The sequence below is a fragment of the Psammomys obesus genome, unplaced genomic scaffold (genome assembly GCF_907164565.1).
Source record: "Psammomys obesus unplaced genomic scaffold, mPsaObe1.curated_primary_1811, whole genome shotgun sequence".
Taxonomy (NCBI): Eukaryota; Metazoa; Chordata; class Mammalia; order Rodentia; family Muridae; genus Psammomys; species Psammomys obesus.
The window spans coordinates 10004225-10018285 of NW_026585895.1; the positions used below are offsets into that span (position 1 = coordinate 10004225).

At 54.4% G+C, this 14061-nt stretch overlaps 3 protein-coding genes across 3 annotated transcripts in view; all 3 read right to left on the reverse strand.

The window, feature by feature from the left end:
• Hoxd11 (homeobox D11) overlaps window positions 1-305 on the reverse strand; it is a 1334-nt gene extending 1029 nt beyond the window's left edge. Inside the window, exon 1 of the mRNA XM_055600677.1 lies at window positions 8-305. Within this exon, the coding sequence (XP_055456652.1) occupies window positions 8-305 (298 nt within the window). The remainder of the gene's footprint in view (window positions 1-7) is intronic.
• Window positions 306-6606: 6301 nt separating this feature from the next.
• Window positions 6607-7565, reverse strand: Hoxd12 (homeobox D12). The gene is made up of 2 exons (XM_055600996.1): window positions 6998-7565; window positions 6607-6845 (listed from the first exon to the last, which is right to left on the reverse strand). Exons 1-2 carry the CDS (start codon window positions 7563-7565, stop codon window positions 6607-6609), a joined length of 807 nt encoding a protein of 268 aa, XP_055456971.1.
• Window positions 7566-12367: 4802 nt separating this feature from the next.
• Hoxd13 (homeobox D13) overlaps window positions 12368-14061 on the reverse strand; it is a 2211-nt gene continuing 517 nt past the window's right edge. Inside the window, exons 2-3 of the mRNA XM_055600802.1 lie at window positions 13434-14061; window positions 12368-12618 (exon numbers count right to left, since the gene is read on the reverse strand). The exon at window positions 13434-14061 is cut by the window's right edge and continues 22 nt beyond it. Of these exons, the coding sequence (XP_055456777.1) occupies window positions 12368-12618; window positions 13434-14061 (879 nt within the window). The remainder of the gene's footprint in view (window positions 12619-13433) is intronic.

The following is a 14061-nucleotide window of genomic DNA, read 5'->3' on the forward strand; positions in this document are numbered from 1 at the left end:
TACCGGCTCTTCCGTCCCTGGCTCGAGCCGCCCCCGCCGCCGCTCCCCGCGCCCCCGCCGCCGCCGCCCCCGCCGCCGCGGTACGGCCACTTGGCGCGCTCCAGGCCGTAGTCGCGGAAGGCCACCTCGCGCACGGGCTGGACGTGCGGCGCCAGGTTGGACGAGTAGGGGAAAGCCATCTGGCAGGAGGGCGGCTGCGACAGGAACGACGGCTTCCCCGCGAAGTCCGACGGGGCCACGTAGTAGGCGCAGCCCGGCAGGTACATGCTGGCTGCGCTCGGGCCGCACTCGTCAAAGTCGCTCATGGCTGCGCGCCGTGCGCGCCCGCCAGCCCCGGGCCGCTCCCGGCGCCTCCGACCTGAGCCATCGATTGCACAAGACGCTTGGGCCAGGATCAACTAAGCAAAAATCCCCACCGGGCGCTGACGTGCAATTCATCTTGATTGATTCGGGTGGTAATTGTGTCACGTGACGCCATGGAGAGGAGAAATGTCCTTATATCTCTAGCAGGCGCTCCTCCAACACGCCCCGGGACGGCTCCCGGCGCCGGGACGCGCGCGCGCCGGGGGCGCCTGGGCCTCGGGCCCCCGCCAGCCCTCCCGGGGCGCTCCCTGGCCGGTCACCTGCGCGCCGCCGGCGGCCGCCACCGCTGGGCGCATCTGCCGCCACCGGACTGGGCCGCCCGCCCGCCCTAGCCCGCCCGCGCCGCTTTAAGTACCCGGACCTAGGCCGGAGGGGAGGAGGCGGGCGGGAGGAGGGGGAGGAAGGGGGAAGGGAGAGGCGCGGAGGGCGGCGGGGGGAGCCCCGGCCCCGGCGCGGGGGGGGGGGACTAGGTGTGAGGGTGTGAGCTTCCCACCCCCACCTTGCCCGCAGGCGCTCCCTCCCCCGCCGCCCGCCGCCCTCCGCAGCTCACCGGCTCGGGAGCTTGTTGCTTCTCGTTCAAGGGGCGGAATTGCGACACCCTCCGGGGCGCCGGGAGCCCTGATTTACATATTTCTCTGCAGAGCGCGTTCCGGCTGGGAGCGATTTGGCTCTCTCGGGTTCTGACACCAGAGACGAGAGCACAGACCCTAGAGAAACGACTCCCGGGCGCGAGGCTCGGCGTGGGCCTCGGCGCCCACTCGGCCCTTTCCCTTCCAGGGATTTTTTCGCTCTGTTCCCATCCCTCCTTCCTTTGCTTGCTCTTCTCTCCTCTCCTTTCTCTCTCCTGCCTTCCTCTTCTCCTTCGTCCCGCTTTTGCTCCCTTCCCGTCTTTCTAAGTACCTTCACCATTTTCTCCTCTCTCTCTCTCTCTCTCTCTCTCTGTCTCTGTCTCTCTGTCTCAGAGGTCCTGGTTTCCTGGATTTCCTCAAAGGTCGGGGGCCTGATGAACAAAAGGATTTGAAGTCCTAACCCTCACAACACAAGGGCCCTACTCACCACCCACAGACAAACCCCTGGTGTTCTCGCCCTCCTCATCCTCCTCTGTGTTCGGGTCCCTCAGAGCTTTCGGTGTATTGGAGCCCCATCGAGGCCTCAGCAATTCCCTCAGCCGCATCCCTAAGACTCCTTTGGAGCCCTTGGGTTTGATGGTCATAACAACTGCCAAGGAGATCCTTTGGTTCTCCAAGGACTCTCGGTAGCGTCTGCCTGACCTCTGGGGTCTGTCTGCATCACCTGGCTCCGCCGAGGTAGACTTTTCAGGCTCCCTCCACAGCTTGCGCCAAGGCCTTACTTTCTTTCGGCTGCACCAATCCTCCCAGGCCTGGGCTCCCACCTCCAGCATACCAAACCCTTAGTCTCTCCCGGATCCAAACTCCAGAGCCAAAGGCGGCAGCCTGCCTCCCTCTGCAGTATTTCCCTGCCCAGAAAAGCCAGCCCAGAGGCCTGGGCTTCAGCCTTGAGGCCTGGGTAGGCAGCTCTGGCTGTGCGCTGGCTCCCTCCCTCTCTCCAGGCCGCTGCAGTTTGGGTACTGAGCCCTTTGCCCACCGAGCCGATTGACAGAGAAAAGGCGCGTGGTCCGGGTTAATATCTCTTTTCTAGCTGATGTCTCCCCTTCCACTTTTCCTACCCTCTTCTTTCTCCATTCCTCTCTTTCCTCCGCCCCCTCCCATGTCCGCTTCCCTCCCCCACAACACTGCGCACATAGGTCTGTGGCAGTGGTGACCGGAGCTCACCAGGCTTTCTCTCTCTCTCTCTCTCTCTCTCTCTCTCTCTCTCTCTCACCTAGATGTCCATCCTCTGCGACCCCTCCTTGAAACTCCCACCCCCACCCAGATCCCTGCTGGCGCCGCTCTCCTAGCCCAGAGCCCCGACACCGTATTTTCATCCGCTTCCCCATCTCCGTCCCAGTCCACAAGCGTATCCCTTTCCGAATCCTGGTCGACGCCCCTGGATCTGTCTCCTAAAATGGCTCCCCAGACACTGCACAGCATTCCCGGGGTCGCTCAGAACCGAAGGCGGCGGAGGCCCCCCACCCCCCAATCCTTGCACATCTTGAGACGCAAAATAGTTCGGCACCTTCCCCCTGCTCACCCCACCGAATGGGTGGTAAGACAGACCGTCGCCCCTAAAGTGAGATCTGCTGGCTGCCGAAAAGGGAAATGGAAAGGAGGAACCATTCAAGTTCAACGACATGGCGACGGCAGCTGTGGCGGGAGCCGCGCTTCTGCAGGGGAGGGTGCGCCGGCCGCAGCAGCCAGCTCGCGCCCAGGGGAAGGGGCGATGCCCCCCCACTCCTCCTCCAGCACGGCCGCCCCCGCACAGCACCCAGAGCATTCATTCCCCGCCCAGCCCACCTCGCTCTGTAGCCCCAGCTCTCTGCTTTGGTCCTCACCCCGAAAAACTAGCCTCTGGACCAGCGAGTTCTGCTGGAGGAACCTACCGTGAAGACCCGGGCGTTGTGTCCTTGTCCTGGCTTCCTCGGTCCTACTCGAAACACCGGGAGCACGCCCGGCCTTCCGGGGCTCGGCCAGCAGCTCTCTGCGCAGCAGCGCGTAGACGCGATGCGGTAATTTTGAGCCACCCAAGATAAGACACTAACTTGACCTTAACTTTGTCAGCGCGCCCCTGGTATCTGGAGAACGTGAACAGACACTGTCTGGCAGCTCTCGTAAAAGCCGACTGGGGAAGGGATTCTGAGTCATTTCATTTATTACCACTACAGTTCTGCGAGAAAGCTTTTCCTCCCTGCCAAACTTTAATTATTTATGCTCTTTTAGGAAACGAAAGAAGAGAAGAGCGGGGCGGGGGGGGGGGGGGGGGGGAGAGGAAACTCCCAGAACCAGTCCCTTCCCTGCAGAGCCTTACGGAAAAGACTCCTTAAGTGGAGACTGAAAAACAAACCAAAACAAAACAGAACAAAATGTGGGGAGATCACCTTTGTCCAAGGACTGCTGGACGGGCGCTGTGCCCCCACCACCTCTGAGGGGAGTGGATGCAGCTGAGAGAGGCCAGTGAAGGGGGCACACCTCCCTCCCCCACCACCAGACATGAATATTTACAACGATTCTGGATTTCTCCTCCACTAGCTAGCATCCAGGAAGCCTCCCCTAGCCTGCCCTCCCAAGGGGAGAACCCCTGGGCCTTTAAAGCTTTCCTCCTTTGGCCTCCAGAGCTATCAACGGATTGAACAGCGGGGTAAACCGTTCTTTTTTTTTTTTTCTTTTTTCATTTTAAATCCTCTTTCTTAGTCAAGAGGCCGCGTGGACTGCAGCGTTTCAGAAGAAGCGTTTCTCTTTCTACGAGGGAAGGTTGAGCAATAAGATTGCAGTATCATTTCTCTTTGGCGTTTATTTCTCATCCTGGTTCCAAATTTCTGCCAGGACTTCCGTTAGGGAAGGGGACACCGTGGTCTTTGAATTTGTGTGGATCAGTAAAAAGGATGCATTTGGAAAACGCCGCCGGACTGACAGATAAGATTTTATACTTAGGTTAATTTTCTTCTGGGACTGGCCTCTAGGACTGTCCCCCCCCCCCCCCATCCCAGACTAAAGAAAAGAAACATGATGGTTTAGTATCATATCTGTCTAGGAAACTGGCCTGCATGTTTTTTTGTTTTCGGGTCTGGGGTCTGAGGAAGTCTGGTTTCTTCTTCCTTTCTCAGTCCTCTGAACCCAAGGTCTCGGTAAGGCTTCTGCCTTTGATAAGCCTTTGTTCAGTTGGTTTTGAGGAGAAAAACCTCTCAATACAGACCCCGGCTCCAGAAACCTGGCTCAGTACCACTCCCTCCCCACCCAGTCAGATGGGGACATTCTAGCCACAGGACCTTCACAAATTCTTCCTTCTTACCATCCAATTGTTGTAGGCCATTTTTTTAAATTGACAAAACAATGTTGTGTATAAATCAAATTTGTTTCCCAGAAAGGGAATTGGAACATTGAATATTCTTTATTAGAGATGCATTGGTCTTGCTTCTTCTTTCTCTAGTGAGGAACTACTTTCCACCTCCATGAGTTAGGAGTCAGGATTTTCAAAGGGGTTTAATATCAAGCAGGCCCTGGCTTTATTTGACTGAGCTATAGGCTCTAAAGGCAATAGGGTGGAATTCCCAAGGGAGCCTGCTGAACTCCTGGTGCCTAGAGAATCTTCCTAAGACTTTGTCCTGAGAAGGCTGACCAAAACTTGGCAGAGAGATGTTTTGTTTTGAAATCTGAGGACTCTCAACTCTTGTCTCTCCCTTCTCCGGCCAACAATAGCAAGATTTAAAGTTTGAGAATTTAGGAAAAATGGAGATTTCTCAATCTACAAACTCAGTGTTAGCTTTGCGTTTGAGATACACTCACATCACTCTAAAGACTTTTAATAGTCTCCCTTTGGATATTTCACAGATATTCTCTCCATAGTGTTTTTTTGTAACTGTTTCCTGACTGCCTCGGAAGCCATTTTTCTCATTTAATGAACAGCAAAGACCAGAGGCAAAGACACAAGCAGAGAAAAACAAAAAAGACGAAGCTGATGGCCTGAAAAAGATTACAAAAGAATTTAAAGCATCTTTAAGAATGAACATCAGCCCCCTAACAACTTGGCTGGGACCTGGATATTTATTTTCACTATGCAACTAATATATACAAGGAAATGTTATTTTACAAAATCAAAACAAAATATGCGTGGCAGCTGTCAGCACAGAAACTTACATTATTTAAAACGCCAACCAAGGTCAGTTGAGGTGAAGCTCAAGGGCCCGTGTGAGATGGCATTTAGGGTCCAGGTCCTGGAGACTTTCACTAAAGAAAAGCCATTGGGTTTGGGGAAGGAGTCATGAGCCTTCGGGGTGTTGCTAGGGATTGGGGGTGGGGCTTAAAGCTCAAAAGATGAGGCAAAGATGTGTATGTGTGTGTGTGTGTGTGTGTGTGTGTGTGTGTGTGTGTGTGTGGCATGGCTTGTATTCACTGAGAATAAGGCTGGTTGGATTCTGTAACAGAACAACTCCACCCACCATTCAGAAAACCTAGGCTCCTCAAGGTAAACCTGGCAGGGCTCAGGGCCTTAAAGGCTTTCCACAGGGTCTCCAGGAAAGGGCACAATGGCTAAGCATTGTGGGGGGAGAGCGGTGGGGGGAGAGGCTCTGAATCTGTCTGCCCTCCCAGAGCAGCAACCCCAGGCTGAGAATCTGAGAGGTCTCTTCCCCACCCCGGGCTCCTCAGGCAGCTTTTTTCCCCCTTGTGGAGACCCATTAAGGTAATTCAAGAAAGAGAGACGTGTGGACACCGTCATCCACCCGAGGGGGAAGTCATGGCTACAGCGAGAGTGTGGAGCTTCCTCCCTTGCTTTACTCCTCTTTCTTCCCTGCGCAGCCAAGCCTCAACACAGGCCAGCAGCTCCCTCACCACAGCTCAGCTCTAGGGATCCAGTTACAGAGTGCATGGCCTTGGCTCCTAGGGTAGGTGAGGTTGGAATGGAGGAATTCTGCCAGGCTGGAGACTATAATTTGTTCTGTGGTCTTAGTTTCTTGCATGCTACCTCTGAGAAGGTAGCTGAGATCCCAAGGTATCCTTCGTTTCCCCCTAGGTCTGACGGTCTAGGGTAGTTTTTGTCCTCCCAGTCACTCAGGACAAATGGGGTTGTGGTGGAATCAGATTCTTTCTTTTCTCCAGAAGGGAGAGTCTGGCTTTGTCATAAAAGGCTTCTGCTGCAAAGAGGCCAGTGTTATCCTCGGCCCTTTCTCCTGCAGCGGGCTCTCAGGGCCTTTCTACACGCGCTTGGACTGGAGCTCTAGCTAGGCTGCTGTTAAAGGCAGAAGGAGCTGGATAGAGAAAGAAAAAGAAAACTAACAGGCTGGAAACGGCACAACCCAGAAACAATGATCCAGCGGTGAAGTCCTGGACATAAGCACCACAGGCAACAAGGGCAGGTGACCCCAGCTTAACGCCAGTGTTTGCAATTCCCAAACACCTCTTAGAAGAGTCTCTGAGAGAGCTGAAAGCCTAGGGGCCCCAGTGCCCTCCTCTCCAAACCTCCTCCTGGCTCCGGGGCTGCAGACTGAGCCGGGGACGCCCGGGGACGCCCAGGACCGGAGGAGGAGGAGGAAGAGGAGGAGGAAAAAAACCCATCGCCGGCACCTCCTCCACAGCCAGGCCACGGTCCAAAAGGGCAGGCTTGGCAAGGCCCGCCCGCCCCCATGGGCAGCTAATAGAGAGCCGGTGCCTGCTCGCGCTGCACCACGCGCTTTTTCTTCATGCGCCGGTTCTGGAACCAGATTTTGACCTGCTGGTCGCTGAGGTTCAGCCTGTTGGACAATTCCTTACGCTTCTGCCGGTTGATGAATTCGTTGAGCAGGAATTCGTTCTCCAGCTCCGCAATCTGCTGCTTTGTGTATGGTTTCCTCTTCTTGCGGGCCCTCCCCGGGGTCGCTCCCCACGCCAGGCCTGAAACAGAGCCCCGACCCGCGTCAGCCCCCCTCACGTCACCTGCCCGCCCCACAGAGGGTCACCATTGCTGGCGACTCTGTCCAGCTGTCCCTGGCACCCCGCCTCCCGTCCCTGCCCGAACAGGCTTGGGGAGCACGGGCACCGTTTACCGTCGGGCAGCGAAGATCTCAGGCAAGAGGCCACCCCGGCCACTTGCACAGTCACGTTCAAGTTGAGCGGGCCCTTGGTGTCTTCCTTGAAGCTGGAGGCGCAGGGCGGCCCCTGGAGCAGGGTCGCAGAGCCTGGAGCGACCCGGCCCACGCCCGCGTAGTCGTACTTGGTACCTTTGAGAGCCGAGGGAGCCAGGCTAGACTCGGGGACGAAGGGCGGCCTAGTCCGGCTCCTCTCCTCGGACGCGGTGGCCGCATCAGGCGTGTAGAACTTGACCTGTTCTTCGGGTCCGTCCTTGGCGCCCGGAGACTGCAGGCCGAGAGGCCCAGAGCCGGTCAAGTAAGGCTGAGAAAAGCCCCCAAAGGCAGAGGCGGTGGCAGGCTGCGCGGGGGTGCAGGAGGCGGGAGGCGCGGCCCAGGGCAGCGCGCTGCGAGGGTAGGAGATGGGGGGAAGCGCGGCCAGCTGGCTGCCATTGGGCCGCAGGTTGGAAAAGTAGAAGGAGTCCGGTGACTGCAGGTTCAGAAGCGAGCCCACGTAGCCAGCCCTGTAGAGACTGCGCTCACCCATCGCCAACAAAGGGCCTCGGCTGTGCCTGCAACAGTATTTAGTTACAACCCGGAATAAGAGGACCGGCTCAGAGGATTGGACGAAACTTTGCCTGCAGGTTCTTCAAAGCCGGCCATTTCAGCACCGCCTACATCCCCCGACCCGTCCCCCCCCCCTCAGGGTATTATGATAACACCGGCGATGTTCGACGGACGAGGCTGCCAGCAGAGCCAGAGCATGTGGAGGGAAGGCGGAGAGGGCCTTGGAGGGCTTCCAGGCCTGTCTCAGGAGCCGGTGACACTGAGATGAGGGTGCCTTGGCTCAAGTGTCTCTTGGGAGTTTCCCTGGTCTGGGTTGGTTTCGCCCGCCCACAGGCTGCCTGGGCCTGGCTGACCTCGCCCGGCTTTAAGCTGAAGTTCACACATGTTCCAGTAAGGGTACCCAAGGGCTTGACCGTGCCCTTGGGTCTGAGCAATGCCACTCCCGAGACCCATCCCTGCCACAGCCGATACAAGAGGAAAGGCGTCGCAAACTGCTCTCTAGCCTGGCACCTAAGGATTCTTCACACCCTTCAGGAGTCTGTCCCCAGGAACCGCTCTCTGTAGCGTTGTTTTCCAGGCCCCTCAGGTGATTCCGCAGTCCGAGGAACCAACCTCGTGCAAAAGCTACGAGAAGCCTTTTATCTCCTCCGGAGTCAACTTGGTGACTAGTCCCTGTGAGCCAGAACCCCTAGGTGTCCCCCTGAGCGTGGAGGGGCCAGAAAAACCAGAGCCACCTGGCCGGGGGAAGAGCAGGACACGGAGACAACCAGCCTAGCTGCATTCCTTGGGTCTTGCCGCGGCTGCGGGTTCACTGGCTGGGCCAACAGGGAGGCAGGAGAAGTAGCTGTTCCTGGCGTGGAGCTGTTCCTTGGTGGGCCCTTCTGGGCAGTCCAGAGGGAATAAGGCTTCTCTCCGCCAGAGACCTTGTTACGGGCGCCCGGCCTAGCCTGCAGCAGGACCTGCAGCCCCCCCGAGCCAAGCTGGAATTGGTTAGGCCCCCAGCTCTGGCAAGGGAGACCACACAGGCGCCGCCGGAGGGCAAGGCTGACCACCTCGCTGGGACTTTATTGTGTGAGTTATGGCGACCAATTGGGCGGCTCTCTCAGGACGCGATCGGCCTCTTCCTCCTGTTCTGAGGCGGGAGGAGGGAGGGGGCGGGGGGAGCCTAGGGCTCCTGGGGGCATTGCTGGAGTTTCCTCCTGCTCAGGCCTCCCTGCTCAGCGCCGCACCCTCTGTTCCTTCCTGAGAGGTGGGAGAAGGCCCAGTTTCAACTCCGTGTTTAGAGGCCTAGGGGACCCCGGGCCTTAGGTGTCCCAGAGCGTTCGTTTTGAAGAGCTGTCCCTTCTCTGCTGGAGCAGCCCCTGGCCTGGGTTTTCCGTTTTAGGAATGCCAGGACTCTCAGCGCCCCTGCTTCATGCACAGCTATTCCTAGGTCGGTACAGACCCGGGGGTGGGGGTGGGGGTGCCGCACAGTTCTGTTTGCTTCTCAAGACTAAATACATACAGGGACCAAAGGTGAACCGGAAAAGACGAGAACGTTTAGAGTGTTCTCCCGTTGGGTTTGTTTGTTTGTTTGTTTTTTGTTTTGGCCTAATCGAGCCACTTCATTTCCCCGAGTTTATAACTTTCAAGGTCTGGTAGGCAAAGTCGTTTTCGAGATGCTGGAGGCTGAGGCTGAAGGCTGGAGACCGGGAGGGGAGGGGGCGGGGGGGGGGGGGGAGGCTTGACTGGGAAAGCAGGGAGAGGAGAGCATCTGGCGGAGGAGCCGAGTGGCAAGCTCTGCCAATGTCGCCGAACGCCCAGGAGATGGCGAGCGTGCTCCACGCCTGGCGCGGCGCCGCCGCACGGTCAAGATCAACAGTGAAGGGCGGTGGGACGGGCTCGGGGTCGCCGGCGCTTGCGGTCACGGCCCGCTGCCAAGGCGCTGCGCGGACGGTCTCCGAGAGCCTGGGGTTGTGGCAGCTGACCCAGACAGCGGGGCCGAGGAACCTGACGCGAGGAGGCCTGTGGCGGCGTTTTCGTTTGACCCTGAGCCTCTGTCCCAACACCCTTTTCACCTCTCCGAATCACGAATCGGATCTGCCCATCTTACTCCCTACCCCGATCGCTAATAAGGTGCTAAGTTTCTGAGCAGCACTCAGCCTCCAACTGAAAGAAAAGCCTTTCTCCAAACTCCCTTGGCCTTCCGGGCTCCCCGCGGGCCTAGCTTCCAGGGCCTCAGCCACTTACCCCTCGCTCTCCTCCTCCCGCAACCCCGAATATAAAAGGCACACATATAAATAACAAAGCCTTCATCTGGTCCTCATTTAGCCATCAATCCAAATACCACCAGAGAGCATTTGAGCGCAATTTTAATCTTCGGCAAACCCCGTTTCTCTTAGGCTCAGCGAAACTGACGTGCGGCCCGCAGATGAAAGGAAACGCTCCAGGCCATTCCTTCTACCCAATACAGGAAACTTGAGAAATGGACCTGGGAGATGAAGTGAGGCCTGGAAGACTAGAACATCCAAGAAAGAAATGAGGGGACAGGGAGAATGGTGGTTGAAAGAACACTAAGGCCCTTTTTTGTTTTGTTTTGATGAAACACATCTCGTGAACAAAATAAAGTATTAAGCGATCCTTCCCCAAGAGTGACGTCCAGGATGACGTGGCCCACCTTTTCAGGGGGTTATCCTTCTTAGCTCGAACCTCCGTCTGTATCTGCATTTCTCTCTCTCTGCCTGTACCTCCTCCTCTGCAGCTGGAAGTTAGATGTGAAGCAAGTTAAGCTGGACCGGAGAAAACGAAAGCAACCCCCAACTTTAAGCCCCTGTGTGCTCTCCCACAGCCCTGAAGGGGTAGTTCACGTACTGCGTGAGCTTTTAGAAATCTGTTTAACTAACTTGCACATCAGAACGTCAGCTCACGCTAGATTGTAGCAGGAGCTACAAGGAGCCCCGCTTTTTTTTTTTTTTTTTCCTGCCCGCCATTTCCCAGGAAAGAAAGAAAGCAAGAAAGAAAGCAAGCAGGCAAGAAAGAAAGAAAGAAAGAAAGAAAGAAAGAAAGAAAGAAAGAGAAAGAAAGAAACCCCCCCCCGGTCCCCCAAACTTGTGTCTAGCTGCTAAGATGTATGATAGTAGTTTCAATAGTCAATATAGCTGTATGCGATATGGGATGTCTGGAGCGTTTATTGATTGCCAAATATGGATACGGCTTTCTCTAATTTCAAGAACTTCATAGCGAAGACATTTATAATGGATCCCCTCTAGGCCCCAAATGTCCCAGTGAGTTTTCCTCTGCCCAGGCACCTACATTTATATTAATTTAAAAAAATAAAGAAAATTGTTAAATAAATTGATACTATTGAAAGAAATAAATTTATTGACTTTTAATGAATTGCTCTGGTTAAAAAACGATCATTTTAGACATCACAGATAATCTCTTCATTGGAAAGCATCACTGTTTGTGTGAGAGGGGAGTGGACAGAAATGGAGAACAAAAAATGGAGGTTCCAGAGACCAGAACTGGTGGTGTTCCCTTCACGTACAGATGCCGAGGAGAGCAAAACTTTATAATAAATAAGAACTGTCTCTACAGGCAGCACAAGTGTGAGAAACACAGATCTCTGAAGAGTCAGTGGAACAAGAGAGTTCTTTTTATTTATATCTCCCTAGGAGTAAAGAGTGAGTTTTAAATGCTTGAAGCACTGCTCACAACATCTACAAAAATAACCTCTCCGTCGCATAAATATGCAACATTTTTTTGAAAGTAGTTCAGCATCACTTTCAGACGTGTCTTTTTCCCTCTTGCTCCTTAGAGCTCCATATTTTAAAACGTGTTGGATGTTTTAAAGCTCTGAGAGGCCCATGCGTTCAGACAATTAACTTTTTCACTGGGTTCTGGAGAGAAGCTCCCACCCACGGCCACACTGGCTCAGTCTCTTTCCAAGGACTGTGGAGATGGCCTCAGTTCCATTCCCACAGATCCAAGGAAAGTTTATACCATCTAGGAGTCACTCTGCCAATTGTAGGTATTTAAATAGCTTCATCTAGAGTTGGAGAAATGAAGGCATTCATGAGGAAAACTGTTTTCAGATTAAAAGATTACAGCTACAAGGCATGCTAAAAACCACACAAACAGCAAAGGAGCTTGCCAAAGATAGGGGAGATTGTCTTCACTTCACTCTTAGTAAGGTAGCTGCTTTTAAAGCCATTTTACAGTGCCCTCAACCTCCAAGTTTCAGACTTTCCCAAGTCACTGAGTGCCCAGAGCTGTTTCCACTTGCCTTGGGGAAACTTCTGAGAGTTAATGATTTAATTACACAATCATAGGGTACAAAATGGCTGAAGTGATTCTGGCCTAATGGATTATAAGCATAATCAGTGCTGGGAACACATATAAAATCCTGCTAAAAAATAAACCTTTAAATCCAACGGGCACTTCTGAAATACAGTTTGGGGGATTATTGAAAAAAATACTTCAAGTTTTTGTTTTGTTTTGTTTTTTTATACTGGCCTGGAGGGAGAAACAATGTTTAAAAATTATATAAAAAAACAAATCTAGACAAGAACAAAAACAATAATAAGCAAGTAAGAAACAGAATTACAAGGTCAGATTGGGCAGCAAAAAGTTTTAGAGCCAGATAAAGGTCAAGAGAGAGAGAAAGAGAGGGAGAAACCGATTCACAATGCTTGTCATCCTAGGCAGGGAAGGGGGAAAATTAAATACATTTTCAAGTCTTTCCAAAGGTATTTTTGGAGACAACTGAAAGCATTTGAACTGTCTGTGGCCAACCTGGCCACCTCAGGAGACAGTGTCTTTGAGCTTGGAGACGATTTTCTTGTCCTTCACTCTTCTGTTCTGAAACCAAATGGTTACTTGTCTCTCCGAGAGGTTCGTGGCAGCCGAGATCCGTCGCCTCTTGTCCTTGTTAATGAACTTGTTAATGGCGTACTCGTTCTCCAGTTCTTTGAGCTGTAGTTTGGTGTAAGGCACCCTTTTCTTCCTCCCCCGTCGGTAGACACACATGTCCGGTTGGTTTAAAGCCACATCCCCTAGCAAGGACAACAGCACAGGAAAGTTAGACTAGGCACTTGGAACATCTAAGCTTTGAACTGTGTTATGTGAATGCATCTGTGTATGCATTCGTAGTGGGTGGAGGGTAGAGAATAAAGAAAATTAGATTGTTTATACTTTATTATTATTTGCTCAAACATATTATTTACACATTATTAAAGAAAGACTATTTGCACTTGGAGACAAAGGCTAATTTGATGGATCATCATGGTTTTTCAAACCGGCATTTTAACAAGCCTGTGATTTTATGGTCTGGTTATTGGGGGAAGCTCCAATAGTTTCTGCAATTGCCAGTTGCATACACTCAAACACACACACACACACACACACACACACACACACACACACACACTTCAGGTCTTTTACTTAAGCTTTAACTTCTGTTTACTGTGTTTGGGAGTTTATGGGGTCTAAGAAGCTTTAGTGGTCATTGGAATCCCATTTGAAAATGAAGGGCCAACTCTGACACCTCTCAGGAAAGGAGCCTCTGTAGTCAGAAGAATGAGAAGCAGAGAGGGACAGGGAAGAGGGAGTGAGAGGGAAGGAGAGAGGGAGAGGCGCAGGAAACTAAAGAGCTTGAACTTTAGTGGAGAAAAGCACCTGTGCTGCACGGGGAAGGAAAAGATCACGGAGGCGATTCTTGTTAGGAAAACTAAAGATTGCAGGAACTGGACAGATTTTTCTACTCGTTAGACTCGGGCAGGCCTGGAGCGTGAGTTACACTCCCAAGCACGGGCTTCTCGTCTCTCCTCCCCCTCCCGCGCCTTCTCCCTCTTTCTAGCTGGACTCCTACCTGGAAAGGATGATTTCCAAAAATGGGAGCCCTGCGGCTGGTCCTTGGCACAGTACACCTGGCCGTTCCACCCATTGGCTAGCGTCCAGGACTGGTAGCCCTCCATGGAGATGTACGCCTCGTGCCGAGGATCCCCCGACCCAAAGGTGGACACCATGTCGATGTAGCCGGGCACATGCTGGTAGGGGCTCGTGTAGCCCTGGTAGAAGGACACTTCCTTGGCCCGCGCGGGGACCTCGTTGGCCGGGACGCTGCCGCTCGCCAGGCCGGACACGTCCATGTACTTCTCCACCGGGAAGCCTCCGAGGGAGGCATGCGGCGACGACTTGAGGGCGTTCTGCTGCAGGCCCACGCCGTGCGACATGCGGCAGCTGTAGTAGCCGTTGCCGAAGTGGTAGCCGTAGCCCAGCGCGGGGGCGCCCGGCGGGGCGGCGGCGGTGGCCGCGGCGGCCGGCGCGGGACACTCCTTGGCCACCGGGGCCTCGGGGCGAGCGGCGATCACCGCCGAGGACGGCGACGACGACGACGAGCCCGTGCGCTCGGAGGTCCCCGGGTAGGCGAAGCCCGAGGCCGCCGCCGCCGCCGCGGCCGCCGCCGCCGCCGCCGCGCGCCCGGAATGTGGCCCCGC

What these genes read in the sequence shown, in the direction of transcription:
- Hoxd12 (XM_055600996.1), bottom strand. Translation starts at nt 7,565, where the DNA reads ATGGGTGAGCGCAGTCTCTACAGGGCTGGCTACGTGGGCTCGCTTCTG. An exon ending in GAGATCTTCGCTGCCCGACG is followed by an intron (nt 6,846 to 6,997) that starts GTAAACGGTGCC and finishes GCTCTGTTTCAG; the next exon opens with GCCTGGCGTGGGGAGCGACC.